This window comes from Oenanthe melanoleuca, chromosome 1, assembly GCF_029582105.1.
Source record: "Oenanthe melanoleuca isolate GR-GAL-2019-014 chromosome 1, OMel1.0, whole genome shotgun sequence".
In the NCBI taxonomy this organism is placed as follows: domain Eukaryota; kingdom Metazoa; phylum Chordata; class Aves; order Passeriformes; family Muscicapidae; genus Oenanthe; species Oenanthe melanoleuca.
The window spans coordinates 108,962,281-108,981,722 of NC_079333.1; the positions used below are offsets into that span (position 1 = coordinate 108,962,281).

Here is a 19,442-nt window from a genome sequence, read left to right on the forward strand (position 1 = left end):
ACCTTCCCGTTTGAGACACTTTGATTGTGATTTTCAGAGCTTTTCTGTTTCCCACAGAATTTTCATTAATAGCCTTTAAGAGCTTTTCATCTGACTTGAAATGGGACATTATTCTGCTCAGCTGCTAAAATTGCATGGGCTGTCACCAAGCTCAGATAATTCTGAAGCTGTTCTAGTGCTTTGAGAAATATTTATTCATTAGATGCTCTTAGCTCTTACTTGCAAATAGTTCTATTTATGGCAATGAAAATGATAATAGAAAAGATAAATTTGGAATGCAGATTTTTTTAAGCTACCAAGTTTTAAAATGAGCAGTGTGGTTTTCATTGCAAGGATTGATGATTTCACTGTCACTTCAATAATTCTGTAAAATTTAGAAAAATATCCTGAGAAATGTTCTTAGAAATACAGAACCAGGAGCTCTGGACTTTGATATAAATAAGGACTAATTTAACTTAATTAAAAATATTCTTTGTACATGTCAACAATGTAATATTTAATGTACTCAGCATACAAAACCTATCTGTAGAAAAAGTAGAATATAAGATGTGTCAGGAATTTTAAATGTTTCTAGCAAATGTTTTCTCCACATTTGTGTCTGAAGCCTGAAGCTTCAGAGGGTCATAAACAGCTTTAAAACACGCCTGGTCAGTGATGAAATACTCAACATGAGGAAGCAAAAAATTGTACTGAAGCTTTAGATCTGTTTTCCATATTCTTACAAAAGAGTTGGTTTCTAAAGATCTGTTTTAGATTTAAGTCTCACTGGAAGTTTCTTATAAGAAAGTTTTTATATACTTAAAAGATATTCTGAAGAGTCAGAGTTCCCCTGATCACACCAGTTAAGTGTTCCTGTTAACTCTGATGGAGCAAAATGAATTTGCTAATTGTTTTGGTAAAATTGGCGTGTGAAATCCTCAACAATCTGTGTTTGGCTGGATGAAAATTCACAGTTTTGGGGAATTGATGCCTTGAACAGATGCCCAGCTCAGACATGGATACCAAGAAGAAAGATGGAGAGGGACTCAGCAAAGGTCTGGAGTGACAGGACAGAGGGAATGGCTTCAGAGTGACAGAAAGTGGGGTTAGATGGGATGTTGGGCAGGAATCAGATGATCTTTAAGATCCCTTCCAACCTGAAACTTTGCTTTTCCTTCCCCTTTCATCTGGCTTTTCTCTTTATCTTCATTCCATATCTTACCTGTGTAGTAGCCTTTCATTATTTATTATTTTCTGGTCATTCAAATTGAAAGAATAACCTCTGGCCCAGCTGTGACAGTCACACTGCTCACACTCTGCATTCAGCTTGTGCTTTGTATCTATTTCCCTTCAGTTTGTGTATCTTCTGTATTAGCTATAAACATTTTCTGACAAGGTCTATCTAATCCTGTGCCTTAGTTCTGTGCCCAAGACAGCAAAACCCATTTATTTCTTGCATGAAATTCATTAGTGAATACTTTAGAGGCACTGGAAGGGTCCTTTTTGCTGCAGAATTACAGCAGTTTAGTTAAAAGTGCACAGTAGGAAGTGACATTGTGACATGAGTGTTGCCCCACATCTCCTCTCTGCAGAGTGCTCCTTTCATGGTCATGCCAGGTCTCACTGACAAATGTTTGTGTTTGGGTTTTCACTGCACCCACTGCAGCAGCTGTGGGTTTGCATCTTTTATCAGCAGAAAAAAAAAAAAAAAGAAAGGAACCACATTTTTCTCTTCTATTACAGAGGCTGTGTCTCCCTACCAAAAGATTTCAAAGCTGGTCAGATTCTTGATTTCATGGATTCATAGGATAGTTTGGGGTGGAAGGGACCTTAAAGATCATCCAGTTCCAAACCCTGCCATGGGCAGGGACACCTCCCACTGTCCCAGGCTGCTCCAGCCCCAGTGTCCAGCCTGGAACTGAACATTCCAGGGATCCAGGGGCAGCCACAGCTGCTCTGGGAATTCCATCCCAGCCCCTGCCAGGGAACAATTCCTGCCCAGTCTAACCTAACTTCACCCTCTTTCAGTCTGAAGCCATTCTCCCTTGTTCTACCAGTACATTACTTCATCTTCCAGCTCTCCTGGAGCCCCTTCAGGTCCTGGCAGGGACTCTGAGCTCTCCCTGCAGCTTCTCTTCTCCAGGATCCACACCCCAGCTCTCCCAGGCTGGTTCCAGACCAGAGGGGCTCCAGCCCTGGGATCAACTCCGTGACCTCTGGGCTCTCTGCAGCAGCTGAGCAGGGCACAGGGACAGAATTCCTCCTTTCCTGCTGCCCAGGCCACAGTTTAGGGAAGAACATTCTAGCTGTGTTGATTCTACATTAGTTATTTTTTTTCTTACTTGAATAACCCTCATGGACAGCAAGGCTGAAGTGATTTGTTCCTTCCTTACTTTTATTCCTTCAGATTCAGAAACAGGATTTTAAAATGTCATGGTTACATTTATCATTTCCTTGTATCACACGTGCCTCAGTGAGTGGTTTTTATTCCTGTGGGAGCTCAGTGCATGGGTTTTTTGGGTCTGCTGAATAGCAGGAGCACTGGAGATTGCTCAGGTCAGCCATGAACAAGCTCCTCTGGTTTTCCCTTCTAACTGAACAACATCTATCACTTCACTTTATTTAGTCCATACTTTCATTTTATTAGATTGCAGAGAAGCATGAATGCTGTCTGTTTACATTCCTTACTGATTCAGCTCGAAGTGCTGACCAAGTACAGCTTAAGGAGTCTATAAAATAAAGAGGGGGAAGTTTCTGGCTCTCAGACATGTAAAGGTGTTCCTGGAAGCTCCAGGCCCAGAGCACAAATCAGTTAAGCCTCCTCAACAATTTTGAAACCTCAAATCCTTTGAAATAGTTGGCAACCTGCCTGTTTCATATTTACAGTTACACAACTCACAACTCTTCCCCTCTGTGACTTCTAAAAGTTCCTCCTTCCTTTTTTTTTCTTTTTTTTTTTTTTTTTCTCTAGGTCCCTGGGCAGCATCACAGCTCCTCTGCCTTCCCCCAGCCCTCCTCCCCTTTATCTCTCTCTCTCCTTAGTATGGCACATTGTTCTGGGGAAATGGGTTGTTTGGAGTTCACACTTTGTTTTCCTGCTGTTTTTCTGGGAAGCTGGACGTGGCACGAAAGATATGGGAACAGCTTGTAGGAAATGGGTTTGTTTGGGGAAACAATAAAAGAGAAACAGCCTGCATACCTCTCTGCCTCTCCTGGAAGGCCTGGATTACAGTATGGAAAGATATTTTTGGGGTCATTTTTCAGTACAACCCAACGAAAAGCAAATAAAAATATTTTCTTTTAGCATATCCTAAGCTTTGCATCCACCCAGCTTCATTTCTTGTAGCAGTGTGTATTAAACACTTGTTAGTGGGGTGTGGGGAAAACCATCTTAAAGGTTTCTATTGCTGTGGTAAGTGCAGATCTCTCAGTTCTCTTCATTTCCATTGGTATTCTCAGTTCACTTTTCATCAATGGCAGCAGCTGATCTTTTTTTCTTTTTTTTCTGGAGCTGATGTTGGTGCTGTTGCAAAAAACCAGTCAATGTCAAAGCTGCAGGGTCTGGTTTTTGACTGATCACTTTGGTAATCACAAGTTTGGAAGAAATATTGCCACAGGGAAAAGCTGCAGGAATTTTCTTGCCACCACATCAAAGCTATTGCCACCTGTATTTTTTCCTTCTCTTCTTCATGTGTCAAATTAAAAATGGACCACAACCTGTTTCTACTGCACATGAGATCCAGCAGAGAGCTCCTACCATCATAAAATGGTTTGAGCTGGAAGATAAAGGTTAAACTTGTGAGGCAGACCTCTAATAAAAGGGAAAAGAATGAAACAGTTGAAAATTTTCTGAAGTAATTGTTTCTATTTTGTGATTTTGATGATTTTATTTAGAAAGACATTGCTTAAATAAAGTAATAAGAACTTAGTTTAAAAGCAAAAACACAGGTGTAAATAGAATTAGATTTTTTAATATACTGTCAGAAAGCAATTTGTTTTGTGTGTATGTGAGAGTTGCTTTTCTGGGATTTTCTGTTTTGATTTATTTGAGGACAAACAAAGAATGTTCACTTTGTCTTCAACAGGTACAAAGCAAATTTTCTTCTTACCCATTGGTTTGGCTACTCCTCTAAATGCAATAAATCAAAACCAATACCAGTCTCTTGGACTGATTGTAGTTAATATTGATGAGCTAAAACAAATATCTTTATTTCACACTAGTTCAGCAGAGCCTGTTAAATATCCTTAAAGAAAAGCAGGCACTTCACTTTATTGCTGTTTCACCAAACCCTCTCTTGTGTGAGTCTTTGCACACAAAGAAATGACTTAATGCTGTGACATTCAACCCTGTCTTAATTTCATTAGTCATGTTTTGTGGCAGACAACTAAAATAATGTGTTCAGAAGTATGAATCAAGATATTCATTATAAACAATTATAGGAAAGTATGCTGGGCTATACACTGCAAAGGTTATCGTGACAGGAAGTCATATTTTACATACACAGTGGGCATATTTGGAAAGTTCATTCTGAATTTAGAAGGATTACCCATCTGAGCAATATTCCATATGCTCCTGGAATGAGGAATACCATGAGAGGCATGCAGTACTACATATGTATATATCCAGTGTATACATGGAAACTCCAGAATAAAAGGTGTCTGAGGAAAAGGAAGGGAGAATAATGTAAACAAAAGATTTTCTGCTCCAGTCCTGTGCAAAAATGGAGAGCACTGTTAACAGAGTAAATTTTTACAAAGAAATATGAATTTGTGATTTAATTCCTATTGCCTGATGTGGAGAAGTGAGTAAAATATATAGAATTAGAGAATCAGGGGATGGTTTGGGTTAGAAGGGACCTTAAAAATCTTCTTGTTTCCACTCTCTGCCATGGCAGGGACACCTCCCACTGTCCCAGGCTGCTCCAGCCCCAATGTCCAACCTGGAACTGAACATTCCAGGGATCCAGGGGCACCCACAGCTGCTCTGGGAATTCCATCCCAGGAACAATTACATCAGGACAAAATACACTTGGAATTAAATTAAAAAAAAAATCATACAGGTAAAGAGGGCTTGGGCAGCATTTGCAGGAGCTTTCAGGCAAGGAGATCCATAAGAGTTGAATGTGGTCAGTGCTCTCTAAAATGAAGTGAGAGTTTTAAACACATAGAAAGATGAGCACAGAGACCCACCTGAGATTTGGTCCAGCAGACACCCCTTTGTTTTCCTGTGATTTCCTTGGGGTGGGGGGCATTTGGAGCTGAGACTGCCCTGTGTGTGCAGGTTTTTTTTTCCAGCAGGAAGATGAGTGACCCTTTCCTGACACAGCCACGCTCACCCTGGTGTGTGCACGTGCACAGACACCACGCACAGACCCTGCAGGGAAGTGATGCCTCAGGGGCAGCTCAGTGCATGGCCTCCATCCAAGTGTTATTTCCCTAATGCTCTCAGGCATTCCTAAAAAACCAGGCTTTGCTGGAAAGGAAGCTCATTTGGATGCTTTTTTTTCAGGTTTCCTCAATGCAGTGGCTGTAAAGATCTCTTCATTCCTTCCCATACATTTCTAGTGCTCTGCTGATGGGTTTGTCCTTGGTACATGCTGTGCTTTAGGGAAAGGTATTTTAACACCTGGGTTATTTTTACTTTAAAATTTGCTTAGAAATTGAGGGTGGGATTCTCTAAAAATGTGCATATGTACATATACTTAAGAGTGTGTGTATATAAATATGTGTATATATATATATATATGTATATGTATTTCTATATATGTGTATATATACATGTATATGTATGTGTATATATATGTATATATACATATATATGTATGTATATTTATACATATATATGCATAAATATAAGTATATATATACATACACACATATATATGCATATATTACATGTATAAAATAGGAGTGTATAATTATATATAAAATAGATCTATGGTGGGTCAACCCAAACCAACCCAACCCAACCCAACAAATACTAAATGTAGCAGAACAAATTATAAATGTAATGTATAATCTTGCAGTTTTCCTTAGATGGTAGGGAAGAGTTGCAAATGTTACCATAACACTGGACAGATCTTTTGAACAAGGCTAAAAAATTATGCTAAAAATTTTCTCAGTGAAGTTTCCAGACTTTATTGAAGGTAGTTATTGTGTACAAGAAAAAGCTTTAATTCTGGACAGAGAATAATTGATTAACACACAGTAATTCTTGAAGAAACCCCAGCTGAACTGATGGGGATGCAAAGAATTTTAAGAAGAAACACAAAATGGATAGGATTGGTGCTCTAGAGTGGGATCTGTGCCTTGTTTTGGGCGCTTTTTGGTCTCAAGACCTTCTCTCAAGGTTCTTTCCCAATATAATTTTCATCTGTTAGCTCCTAGCAGGTATGTGCAATCTCAGTTCCCTTCCTTTTAGGCTCTGGGACATTTAAAAAACCTGCATCCTGCTTTGAGAAACAAATTTTTGCTGGAAAGGTTGCTGAAAAAACACTCAAGATGTTTATATTTTTTTACAAAGTAGAATATTGCTTCTTCAGATTGATACAGACTTGGGACTGAAAAGTAGAAGCTGAGATAGAAATTAAAGGGTTGTACATCCAGGTTTTCCTAATTTTCTAGGCATTTTGAAGTTAACAGCCAAGCATGAAGGAGCTAAAGAAACTTGAACCTTTCAAAGTTTATAATTGACAATACTTTCAAGATGAAAAGGAAGAAAAGTCTATTGTATTGACTGAAAAAAAAGTCATTCAAACTTCACTTCTCGAGCTCTTTCCATGGATGGAAGTGCTAAAATAAGCATACAAAGCTCCAGTTTCATTTAAAATGCAATATATTGTATGCAATATACAATCTGCAGGATATATTTGTATTGTTTCCAGCCCTGGTGATTTAAGGTTGACATAATCATTCAGGCATATGTATTCTGATCACTGTGCTGCTCCAACCCTGCACCCTCTTCGTTCAGCTCATGGTACAGCTGCTAAAACCTGCTGTTGTCTCAGTCTTTAAGTAATTTTCCTCTTGCAGGAGGAGATTTTTGAGGTCCACTTTCAAGCAGCTTGAGCCCACTCAGGTGTTGAGAAAGTTGAAACAGGTGCAGGGTGGAAGTTTTCATCTCTGTTACATCTATAAAAGAGTTTCCTAGTTCCATTTATTAAATCTTGGCTTGCTGTTAAACTATTCATTTGCACTTTGCTGGCAGATAAAAACTGCAGGTGAAATAATTGATTGTGAAATGGCCACTCTTTAAATCAGGTGCTGTTGCTTGCTCTGGAAGTTCCTCTATCAGTGTGATATTTTTAATGTGTGAAATGCAGGGTGATCCCCAACACAGCACACAGCTTGGAATGAGGGAGATACATTTTTTAGGAATTCTGACCAAAGTTTCACCATCTGCAATAACAGAATAGGGATTTTTCATTTTCTGAAGCCCTCGCAGACGTGGAGTTGAATGGCTCATGCTGCAAATATTACCTTGCTGTTTGCTGACATTTCAGGAATGACAGTTTATTAGAAATTGGGATAAGGCACCAGGGCCTGCATTTGAATTTATAGTGTTTCAGAATTTGTTCATTAAGACACAAAATATTGAGCCTTTGGGCTTAGCCACGAGGGCTCTGCTTGGTGAAGTCAGTTACGCAAAGAGAGCTGCAGGATCAGCCTCAAACATCTGCTGCCTTTTCCCAGAATTGAACCTAGCCTGCAATTTCATAACATCAGCTTGATGGATGCTTGATTATTCCTTTTTTCAAGTGGGGCTCCAAACATCCTCGTATTTTTCTCAGCAAGAGGTGAGGAGAGCTGATAAGTGGCAGCACCGGGTCTGTGTTTGGATTAACACGGAGCCTCCCAGCGCTCCCTGAAAGGACTGGGGGATGTTGGCTGAGCTGGCAATCAGATTCTCATGGGTGGAGGTGAGGACAACATCTGTCTTTCCTATCTTGTACTTGCCAAGGCTTTTTGTTGTTCCTGAACTCTCCTCATGAATATAATATGTGGGTTTTTGTCTGATCTAATGAATCCAGGACTCGGAGATTTAGAAGGAAAACATATTCCAGATGTGTGTTGCAATTCCTGACTCAGGTGACTGCATTTTAAGCAGTAACCTTTTCCAGCATGTTCCCCACACCATATTGAATATCCTCCTCCTGCAAACGGTCAGGAGAGACTTGTACAAGCATCATGATTAATAAGCACCAGCAAGGCTGAAACATCAATCATTTGCCTTTTGTTTCACCCGATTGCTGCTGGATGCAATGAACCCCAGGCTCAAAGGCTTGGCTTTGGAGCAGGGCAGCAAATTGAGGCTCTTCAAGCATTTCAACCCCAGCTTGTTTCCTGCTGCAGTGGTGCCTTGCAGACATGAGCAGAGTCTCAGCCTGGAGGAGCTCCCACTGCTCGGGGAGGTTCTGCTGTCCAGCCTCCCTCTGCTCTCTGTTCCAGCCTGGAAATGACATTCCTGGCCTGTTTGGAATTAGCTTTTCACTCCAGATGAGCAGCTTCCTAGGGCAGGAAGAGTCACTTGGTCAAATCTTGTGCCCTGTGTACTCTCCTCCACACTCTCACCTGCCCTTTCTTTCAGCTGTAATTCAATTTACAAATGTTAGCAGGTATACAAGGGATACCAAGAGCACTAAAGCATGGAAACACTTAAGCAGCTAATTGCATGGCCTTAATGAGAACCATCTTCCCTTAGAAAAGGCAGGTCCTCTCCAAATGTGACTGTTTATTAGAAAGTTGTAACATCTGCAGAACACACGCTGGTGTGTTACAATTAATCCTCATAATAAACACTTTGGTGAAAGTTTTCGTGTAACAGCTTTTGCTCTAATTTAGAATGAAAATAAGTTGTAGTATTTCAGAATTCTTTTTAGAACAGAGAGGTTTTTTCTGACCAACTGTAGACATCTGAGAAGTGATAAGAAACAGCCCATGTCTGAATGGATTGTGGCTGTGGGGAGGTCAAAGCTTGTGCCTACCTATGTATTATCATGAAATCAGTTTAGAAAAGTAAAATGTGTTTACACCCATGAGGAGAAATATTGTAAAACTGATGTCAAAAATCGATTGTATAAATGCAATGCATATGGCAAAGTTAATTAAAAGTTCTTCATTCCAGTATTGTTGTGAGCCAAGGGTAACAAGTCATTTTGGGAGTCTGGAAATGCTGCTTGAAGAATCAAAAAATGCATTTTATTTCTGTAGCATCTCAGTGTACAATGAGGGGCTTTGTTGTGTTTGTGTTTTTTCATTCATCCTCCTCCTTGAGTGCCGTTCTTGTCCAACCTGGCCTTGGACACTTCAGGGATGGGGAAGCTACAATTTATCTGGGCAACCTGTGCCAGGGCCTCACCACCCTCACATCCAAGGATTTCTTCCTAAAATATAATATAAATCTGTCCTCCTTCAGTTTAAAACCATTAAAAAACAAACAACCCAATTCACAATTTAAAACCATTGTCCATTCTAACAGTGGCCTCCAGAGCACTTTAAAATCCTGCTGCTGTGTTTATTCCCCAATATCCCCCATCCCAAGCAAATTCTGCTGCACAACCACACAACTTATTGTCTTGTGTAGCCATTTCTTAAGTTTGACTAAACTTTAGAGAAGAAGAAGAAGAAAAAAAAAAAAGTCTTTGTCCTTAGTTCCTGACATTGCATTTAAAGGAGAGGGCAGCTTGCATGTGCTTCTCATGATGGGAACTACTTCAATCACATTTCCTGTAACTTCATGTTTCTAGGCCAAGTAATCCAGCATTTGATTAAGTAAACACCTTTGTCCTAATGACTTTATGCCTACTTTAAAGGCGTTGCTGTACCTATTGTTCTCCAGATTTGTCAGTCTGTTATTCTTTTTCTTTTTTTAAACTTATCAGTGAAGTGTAAGTCAAAACCAAATAGAGAAATGGTTTTGTTCTTTTATCATCAGTACAGAAAGTCCAAGGGAGAAGCCAGGTTTGGCATAGGACAAGCAATTATAATATGAAAGGAATATAATGAAGGAACGTGGGTTTGTTTGGATTTTGTGGGGGGATTTTTTGCTGTGATGTCATGAGAGGAAATATGTGGAGAAAGGAAGATGAAATAAAGAAAATTTATGTTCAGTATTGGCCTCAAATACAAACAGCTCTGCTTCACAGACTTGTATGAAAGACCCTGCCCACCTTCTCTTTTAAGCTCCATGTGTTCTTTTCTTCATATCCCTTTACTCCAGACATTAATTACTAGAAATTAAAGGCTTCATTTCTGAGATGTCATGAGAATATGTTGCATCATGTAAAATCCAGGAAGATGATCCATTCACTGCTAAAATTATTGTCAAAAAAGTACAAACCTTTGCAAAACTGAAAGAAGCCTGTGCTTCATCTATTTTGTAATAATTATTAATGTTTACATTTCTTTAACCCACTTATGATTTGATGTTGCCAAACTTTTCCAGAGACAGCATTAATATGGATGAGAAAAAGAGATTAACATGTAAATGAGTAATGAAAAGCATTTACTAGGAACAGAACTGGCATCCATATGTAATAAAACCTTGCCAAACAGTGTCAGCATTAATAGCTTTGTTTACATTTGTATGTGGCCAGACCCTGATGCTGTTTTTTCATGATGGTGAGTTCTGACAATTCTTGTATTAGATTTGGTCCAGGAGCTTGCATTTGCAATTATAACACAAAACAGATTCTAAAGTCCCTGTATTCAGGGAAGAAAGGACCCACACTGCTTTCTGTTAGCTGTGCCAGGACAGCAGTTTGCTGTTGGAGCCTTCCTTTCACAGCTCAGAGGTTGGGGACACCAAGTTAAGGCCATTATCAGACATTCCTGGATTGCTGGGTGCTGTTCCCATGTTTTTCCCCAGGATGAGCTTCAGGAGTGGCTCTGTCAGGTTGGTTGAGTTCTGGTTATTCAGCATCCCTGGGTCTCATAAGGTCAGTGCATTCACAAAAGCCTGGGCCAGAAATATTGATCCCAGGGCTGGAGCCCCTCTGGAGCCAGGCTGGGAGAGCTGGGGATGCTCACCTGGGGAGGAGAAGGATCCAAGGAGAGCTCAGAGCCCCTGGCAGGGCCTGGAGGGCTCCAGGAGAGCTGGAGAGGGACTGGGAACAAGGCAGGGAGGGACAGGACACAGGGAATGGCTGCAGAGTAGGGTTTGATGGGATATTGGGAATTAGGAATTGTTCTTTAAGGGTGGGCAGGGGCTGGGATGGAATTGCCAGAGCAGCTGTGGCTGCCCCTGGGTCCTTGGAATGTTCAGTTCCAGGTTGGACATTGGAGCAGGAGCAGCCTGGGACAGTGGGAGGTGTCCCCATGGCAGGGGTGGCACTGATGCCTAAAGAGGCTCCCTGGAACAGAGGCTGGACAGAGTTAAAGGAATAAAGCAGGGACTTATTTAAAAGCCTTCAAAGGATTCACCTTGGGCAGTGCAAGAGCCTGGCCAAGGCTCTACCCAGGATGAACCCCAGAGTCCTGAGTTTTCCCACTTTTATCAGTTTTGGTCCATTCCCACGTTGGGATTCACTGTCCAGTCTCAGCTCCAGGTTCTGCAGTCCCACTCTCTGAGAGTCTCTCCTCCATTCTCTCTGTTTGCACTTTTTGGGGCTGAAGCTGCAGCGTGTCCTTGGTTCTGGGCTGGACAAGGATTGTTTTGTGTGACTGAGCTGGGAGGAGAACTTACTAACACTCTGTATGGAGTTCAGAGTTACACCAATGCAGTACAGAATCTGAAAAGTATGAAAGCTAAAACTTAAGGCATCAGGATGAGGTGATATTTTAGTTCCCTTCCACCCAAACCATTCTTTGATTCTCAGATTTAAGATCTCTGAGAGGAGGAAGAGGCTGAAGAGGGCATGAGGCTGATTCCAGCATGGGCCACATTCTTTAGTTGTGCTGACTCCTCAACATCTTGCAGAGGCTTCGATGGCTGGTGCAGCTTTTGTCACCCAGGGAGGGCAGATCTGTGTCCTGCTGTCCTTCTGTCCTTCCAGACAGGCCAGCCAGGACAGGAGGGTGGATGTCAGAGGCTGAGAGCACATTAATGAGCCTCCACAAAGGGCCTGACCCCAGCACACAAAGCTGGCAGGAGCTCAGTTATTCCTGCAGAGCCTTCCCAGAGCTGTCAGCGAGCTCTAGCTGATAACCAGCAGGATGGAGTGCAGATGAGTGCTATGAAACCACAGCCACACTCAGGCTCAGCCTGCTCTCTCCATGAATTTAGCTCTGAAACGTGAAGTTTAACTCTGTCTCTTGGGCTCATTTATGTTTGTCTTGTTTTGTATCTGTAGTTGTAGATATTCACACAGCCCTAGGTAATTGGGTTCATATTTCCAGCATTTACTGTGCTTGTCAGGAAGTTTAAATGTTTGCACTTTCCCTCTTCAAGGGAACATAAGCACCCATAGTACAAGCAGTGTTTGTTGTCATTAGTAATGCCAATAAATAGACAAACCTTTTTTTCTTGTTGTTCTTTACATTTATACTTACCCTAAATATCCATAAATTAACTTACATTAGATGGAGTCATTTTTAATAGGAACCAGAAAAATTTGCTTTGTTTCTCTTGTGTGGGGAAGGATGAGAAATAAATCCATTATCTAGTACTTGATGCCTGTTTTGAAAAGGTCCATGGTAAATGGTTTACAGAGTTAAACAATGTTTTATTTGCAATCTGTATCAGTACTTCAATGTACTTACTGGAGCTAACTCTTCCAAAATTAACAATTTATTACGTGGTTTTCATCTCATGGGTTGGGGCAGAAAAGAGGGAACTGTGCATTCAGTAGTGTCAGGCATGGGATGCATTGTGATCATCTGGCCAGGTTGTGTTTTTGCACATATATATATTTAATTTTGAGGAGTTAGTTCATGAAAAAATCTCATGGACTACTTGTCCTTCCATTGTAATACCTTCTTTCTTTAGTTCTTGTTACAGGATCCCTGCTGCTTTATTTCCCCAGCACATCAGGTTCCCTGCTGTCTCTCAGTGCAGCCAGGGAAGAATCCTTGGGGACCAAAGGACCAGTGGCCATGTCCCCCCACACCTCCTTGTCTGCAGGTTTCCTCAGAACAGGCTCTTCAGAAAGGCTTCAGACCACCAAGAGCAAAGGTTTCTGGCATGAGAGGCAGGACAGAAAGGAGAGGTTATTCTGGCATCCTTTTTGTCTCAGAACCAAAGAGGCAGAGGAAGCTGTTTGCAGGTTGGTGGGAGCAGAGCACAGAAGGAAGGAACTGGTGGCAGCCTAGTGGTGATCTTTTCAGATGACATCTAAAAACCATCAGTAAAAGGTGCAGAGCACTGCCTGAACTCTGTGTTAGTGTCAGTAATTCAATCATGAGTCTCAGGATGCTTGAAGGGCCTGAGATCCCCCTCCCCAAACCTGGGGATTAAGGGGTGATCTCAGTTTTCACAAGCAGTAAGAAGCTGGAAGTGATGTCCCCACCTTTGTAGCTGCAGAGCAAGCTGTGAATATTAGCAGAGTGCACCCCAAGGGCTCACAAACCAGGTGGATAACAAGAAGGAGGGATGTAGAATCACAGAGTATCCAGGATAGAAATAAACCCACAAGGATGAAGTCCAGCTCTTACCAACAGAAGAGTCACACCATGGGTCTGGAAACGAACAAACAGTGATTTTTAGAGCAGTGTGTGACTGCTGCAGCTTGGCAAAGCCTGTTCCAGGGAGGGTGGGAGCCTGCAGACAGCCACCCACCTCCATGGATGGGGAGCTCCTATCCCTTCTCTCTCCCTTCTCTGCTGACAGGAGCATTTCTGGCCGTCAGCAGCAGATCTGGCAGGAGCACAGCCCACCCAGGCTGCTCCTGGAGCTCCCTGCCCCGAGCCTGGCTCAGCATCCCCCTCTCCCTCATCCTTGGCCCCCACACTGGCAGCCATGGCCAGCTGGCCCAGCTCCCCCAGCTGCTGTCAGCCCTGGGCTCACAGGAGCCCCTCACCAGCCCAGAGCTGGGGATTGTCCCCTCACCAGCCCAGAGCTGGGGACTGGGCTCACAGGAACCTCTCACCAGCCCAGAGCTGGGGATTGTCCCCTCACCAGCCCAGAGCTGGGGATTGGGCTCACAGGAACCTCTCACCAGCCCAGAGCTGGGGACTGGGCTCACAGGAACCCCTCACCAGCCCAGAGCTGGGGATTGGGCTCACAGGAGCCTCTCACCAGCCCAGAGCTGGGGATTGGGCTCACAGGAACCTCTCACCAGCCCAGAGCTGGGGACTGGGCTCACAGGAACCCCTCACCAGCCCAGAGCTGGGGATTGGGCTCACAGGAACCTCTCACCAGCCCAGAGCTGGGGACTGGGCTCAGAGGAGCCTCTCACCAGCCCAGAGCTGGGGATTGTCCCCTCACCAGCCCAGAGCTGGGGATTGGGCTCACAGGAACCTCTCACCAGCCCAGAGCTGGGGATTGGGCTCACAGGAACCCCTCACCAGCCCAGAGCTGGGGATTGGGCTCACAGGAACCTCTCACCAGCCCAGAGCTGGGGATTGGGCTCACAGGAGCCTCTCACCAGCCCAGAGCTGGGGATTGTCCCCTCACCAGCCCAGAGCTGGGGATTGGGCTCACAGGAACCTCTCACCAGCCCAGAGCTGGGGACTGGGCTCACAGGAACCCCTCACCAGCCCAGAGCTGGGGATTGGGCTCACAGGAACCTCTCACCAGCCCAGAGCTGGGGACTGGGCTCAGAGGAGCCTCTCACCAGCCCAGAGCTGGGGATTGTCCCCTCACCAGCCCAGAGCTGGGGATTGGGCTCAGAGGGGCAGGGAGGAGGTGTTGCTGCACCCCTGCTCCATTCTGTTAAACGGGATGGAGTCACACACTGGGCTGGTGTCCTCTCACAGAGTCACTGAGGTTGGAAAAGCCCTCCCAGCCTCACCTTGTCACCTGTGGGTGTCCAGGGTGTTCCTCTGCCTTCCCTGGATGCCTTCAGACCTCCTGGGCAGGTACCCAGGACCCCTGGGGGCTGGATTTAAGCCCCTGGGAAAAATTACTGTCATTGCAGGAAGAATTTCAAGTCAGAAAAAAATAAGTAGAGTGTAAATTAGGTTATTAGAAGGTAGAAAAGTGAATTTTTAGAAATGTTTGTATTAGGGGATTTGGAGCTAGTATGGAGGATTTTGGGCGTGGTATGTCTTTTCTTTCTTCTTCTTCATGTCATCCATGTTTGTGCCAGGATGGCACCACTGGATTGGTCTGGGACAAAGTTGGACAGTGTAATAAAATTGTCATGTATTGGAAAGTAATTGCAAATATTAGGTATGTAATTTGTAGTATAAAAGATAAGACCTGCCCTCTGGCAGTCAGTGTGCCTTGGATCTCCATGCTGAACAGACTGCTGTTAGCTAGAGAAAGAATTTCTCAGATAAGAAACAACAAATAACCTTGGAAACTCCTGAAAACAGCCTCCTGACTCTTCTCCAGTGATCAGGCTGGGAAAACCTGAACTCCAAACCAGCTCCATGTCCTGCTGTGGGGAACTCAGGCTCAGGAGAGCCCACAGACAGTGACAGTCCCTGAGTGCCACACCCAGGCTCTCCCTGGACACCCCCAGGGATGGACTCCAAACCTGTGGGCACCACTGAAGGCCCAGGCAGAGTTTGCCAGGTCTTTTTCAGGTTCTGAGCTCTTTTTCTCAGGCTGGGAAGCTTTTTCCCAGGCTGAGAGAACTTCTCAGCTCTGGCTGAGCCTTTCCCAGGATGATAACTTTCTGCTAAACAGAAAGGAATTAAACAAAGATTAACACCTGGTGTTGACTGAGAGACAGTTTTGTGTTGTACATGACAGGAGATGTTTTCTCCTGTTGTCCAATGAATTACTGTCCTGAGACTTGGGAACCACACTGTAAATATAGTTCAGTTTTTTAATAAAGTTCTTCTTTAGCTTCTCATGCTCATGTTATTACACACGACTCTCCACATATTGCAACACAAACCTCCCTGGGCAGCCCCTGCCAGTGCTTGAATTTTCAGCCTTGTGCACCTTGCCCACCCCTGGGGAAGGTGGATTTCCTCAGAATTCTGCTTTTGGAGGTGTCCCCCGAGCCTGTGCAGGAGTGTGGCAGCCTAGACCTGCTCTGGTGGCTGGGGAGCCTCATCCCAGGTGGGATGTGCCCCTGCAGGAGCTTCAGCTCTTCCCACACCTCCTGATGGATGTGGTGGCCACAGCAGCATCCCTGGGTGGCCCAGGCACTGCTTTGCTCACGAGACTCAGCTCCAGTAGCTCAGGGAAGGAGAACTGGTGCCAGCAGGAACCTTGGGCAGTGGGACAGAGGGGCACTGTCCCTCCCTCTGGTGTCTGTCTGTCTGTGCCCTTCCCACAGCTCCAGAGTGGGATTTCCACCAGCAAGAGCTGCCATGAGAGGGAGGGAGGTGCCTGGTGGGCATGGCGTCCCTGGATTTGAGGCTGTGCCCAGATCTCTTGGCTCCTGGTCCAGAAAGGATTTGGCCTGGGTGCCTGAGGAAGGAAAGAGGGATCCCAGAGGGTCAGCAGGGCTTGGCTTTTGGTTGTTCCTCTCAATCTGTGTTGCATCCAGCAGCTCTCATCCTGTGCATCACTCCTGAGACCCCACAGACCCGAGCCTGGCTGCACACCCTGCCCCCTCCTCTGTTCCCAGGTGTTTGGTGGTGTGTGTTTGTGCATCTGCTCAGCTGCTCTGGGAGGGTCTCCCCAGGGAAGGTTCCCCTGTCCTCCTGTCATCTGCTGACATCTGTCCCCATGGGTCCTCACCTTCAGTGACAACAGTGCTGTGCCTAAAAACTAATAGAACAGAACAGAATCACTGGGTTGGAAAAGATCTTCAAGAGCATGGAGTCCAACCCATGCCCTAAAACCTCAACTAAACCATGGCACTAAGTGCCACATCCAGTCCTTTTTTTAATAAACACATCCAGGGATGTTGACTCCACCACCTCCCTGGGCAGACCATTCCAGTACTTACCACTCTTTCTGTAAAAAAACCTCTTTCCTAACATCCAACCTGAATTCTCCCTGATGCACAGGCTGCTCACCTCCCAGTGAGGTGGCCAAGCCGTTTTTCCCTGGGGAAGGCTGTGGTGCCCTGGCTGTGTGCAGGCTGCCCTGACTGTCTGTGCTTTGCAGGAAGCGCTGTCGGTGGTGAGCGAGGACCAGTCCCTGTTCGAGTGTGCCTACGGATCCCCCCACCTCACCAAGACAGAGATGACAGCCTCCTCCTCCAGTGAATATGGCCAGACCTCCAAGATGAGCCCACGTGTCCCCCAGCAGGACTGGTTGTCACAGCCCCCAGCCAGAGTCACCATCAAGATGGAGTGTAACCCCAACCAGGTTAACGGGTCAAGGTAATGAGTGGTGGTGGCTCAGGGATTTTTGTGATGGGTGTGGCTCAGTTGTCCAAATCTGTGTATTTAGCACTATTTTAGGTGCCTCAGGATGTCCCACCTGGCCACTGCTGAAGGCTCCAGGTTGCCCTACCTTGGCCTGCCAGCCATGTTCAGGTGTTACAGAGGCTCTGAAGTGCTGCTGCAGCACAGACTTCTCATGAGCTTGTGCAATACCTTTCCTCTGACTGCAGATAGTTTTTGCATGTGAGCTTGCTTTGCACACCAGATGAAAGAGCACATATTAAAGTTAATAAAATGGGGATTTGCTGTAGCCTGGAGCAGCACCTTGATCCATTGAAGGGTGTGGTGTGTGTGATCTAGCACTCCATGGAAGTTTTCAAATCCAGCAATTTGGGCAGTTGCCTTTGCTCCAAAGATAACCAGACAGGGTGGGAAACACTGGAAATAAAATCTTGTAATGGCAGAGGGAGTGAACTATTGATCTTTCCTTTTGCATTTACTGTAAACATAATGCCAAAAAGTGGAGCTGGATTTAAGAATTCATGCTGAAAAAACAGCATAAATGAGGAGGCAGGCAGGGGAGTAGAAAGGAACAGAAATTTCTTTTCTTCAGCTCAACAGGCAGTGGCCACAGAGTGTCCATGTATTAACTGTAGTTTCAGGACATTTTTTTGGGGAATGTCACTATAAAGGAGACTTGCATCAATTAGACTGCAAAGGTATTGCAGTGGATTTTTGGATATTGACTGGTGGCTCTCCCAAACTTTGGAGCACCTTGTGGAACATCTGAAAAAACACAAAGAGATTTTTTTTCCAAGGAAACTATCCAAACAAGTGCTTTCCTGTTTGAAATGCCTGACTGTCAAAACAGTTTTCCTTTGGTGTTGCTGAAGGGCAAAGGTCCAGAAGAGTCAGTTGCTGACAATTGTTGGTGATGTACAGTGGAGCCTGTGCTTCACATCTCCGTGTCACAAACACCTGGGCTTTAATCTCATCTCCCAGGATCAGTTGTTCAGGAAAACCTCAGCTCTGGGCTCTGTGGTTGCTGTTCACAGTTGCTGTGCTGATGTGATGAGCACCACAAGCAGGGTGAAGTGGTTTGCCAGCTTATCACACCTCCTGTGTTCTGTGGTGAGGATGAAGTCAAATCAGAATTTCCAGTCAGTAGTCAAAGATTTGAGATACCTGGAAATAAATGGTGAGCTGAAGTTACAAAGAATTAGAGGAAGTCTTCTTGTAAGGCTGATTATTCAGAAGTTCAGGTGTCTTTAATCTGTTTCAGTGTCTTTTTAATTTTATTTATTTGTGCTAAGCAAATGCACAGGTATAATCACAAATTATGTATTGATTCCAAATCAGTCTTGAAACTTTTTACAGCCTTCCCTGTTGAAAGATCAGTGCAGAGTTCCTAAGTGGAGACAAGGAAAATTCATACTTTCCTACAGTTCCTAAGGCATGACTTGATGAAAAAGGAAAAAAAAAAAGAAAATCCTTACAAGCTAGGAAAAAAATATTAGCAGAATAAAAAATATTGCATGTTCATAGCACACACAAAAATATTTTTCAAAATTTATTGTCATTAAAAATCATAGTTTATTGCATCAGAGTTTTATTTTATAACTCATGCCTGAAAAAAATAGATCTTAATACTACACTTTTAATGTAGAACTAACACTGCCAATCAACAAAAATAAATATGTTTTGGCATTTCTAAAACTCACAGACATGTGTGTATGTAATATGTAGTGTTATTACACTCTGGGAATTGAAATGTGGTATTCCTGCCAGTTTTAGGGAAAACAAAATGTGTATCAGATTGTGCTATCCTGCTTTTCTGTAAGTTAGTTTGCATTTTCCTTTCTGCAGAACCTTCTCTTTTGCAGTCCTTAAACCTATTTACTGAAACAATATTATTAAATGATAATATTTCTTCAGTACTTAAAATGCTATATTTTCTGTCCTTTGGAGGAGGGTATAAAATTTTGGGAGCATGTTGAACCCCTCAGACATCCCCAGTTAAGCACCCACTCAGAGAAGGAATGTGCCCCCTCTGCTAGGACTTTCCCCATGTAATTGAATTGTAATTTAATGTAATTGCCCCACATTAAATTCCAAAACTTAACAGTCTCAGA

At 43.8% G+C, this 19,442-nt stretch overlaps 1 protein-coding gene across 7 annotated transcripts in view; it reads left to right on the top strand.

Moving 5' to 3' along the window:
- Positions 1-19,442, top strand: part of ERG (ETS transcription factor ERG) — a 138,431-nt gene that overhangs the window by 89,208 nt on the left and 29,781 nt on the right. For all 7 annotated transcript variants that reach the window (XM_056492177.1, XM_056492203.1, XM_056492169.1 and 4 more), the window contains one exon: positions 17,090-17,307. In XM_056492177.1, coding sequence (XP_056348152.1) covers positions 17,090-17,307 — 218 coding nt within the window. The remainder of the gene's footprint in view (positions 1-17,089; positions 17,308-19,442) is intronic.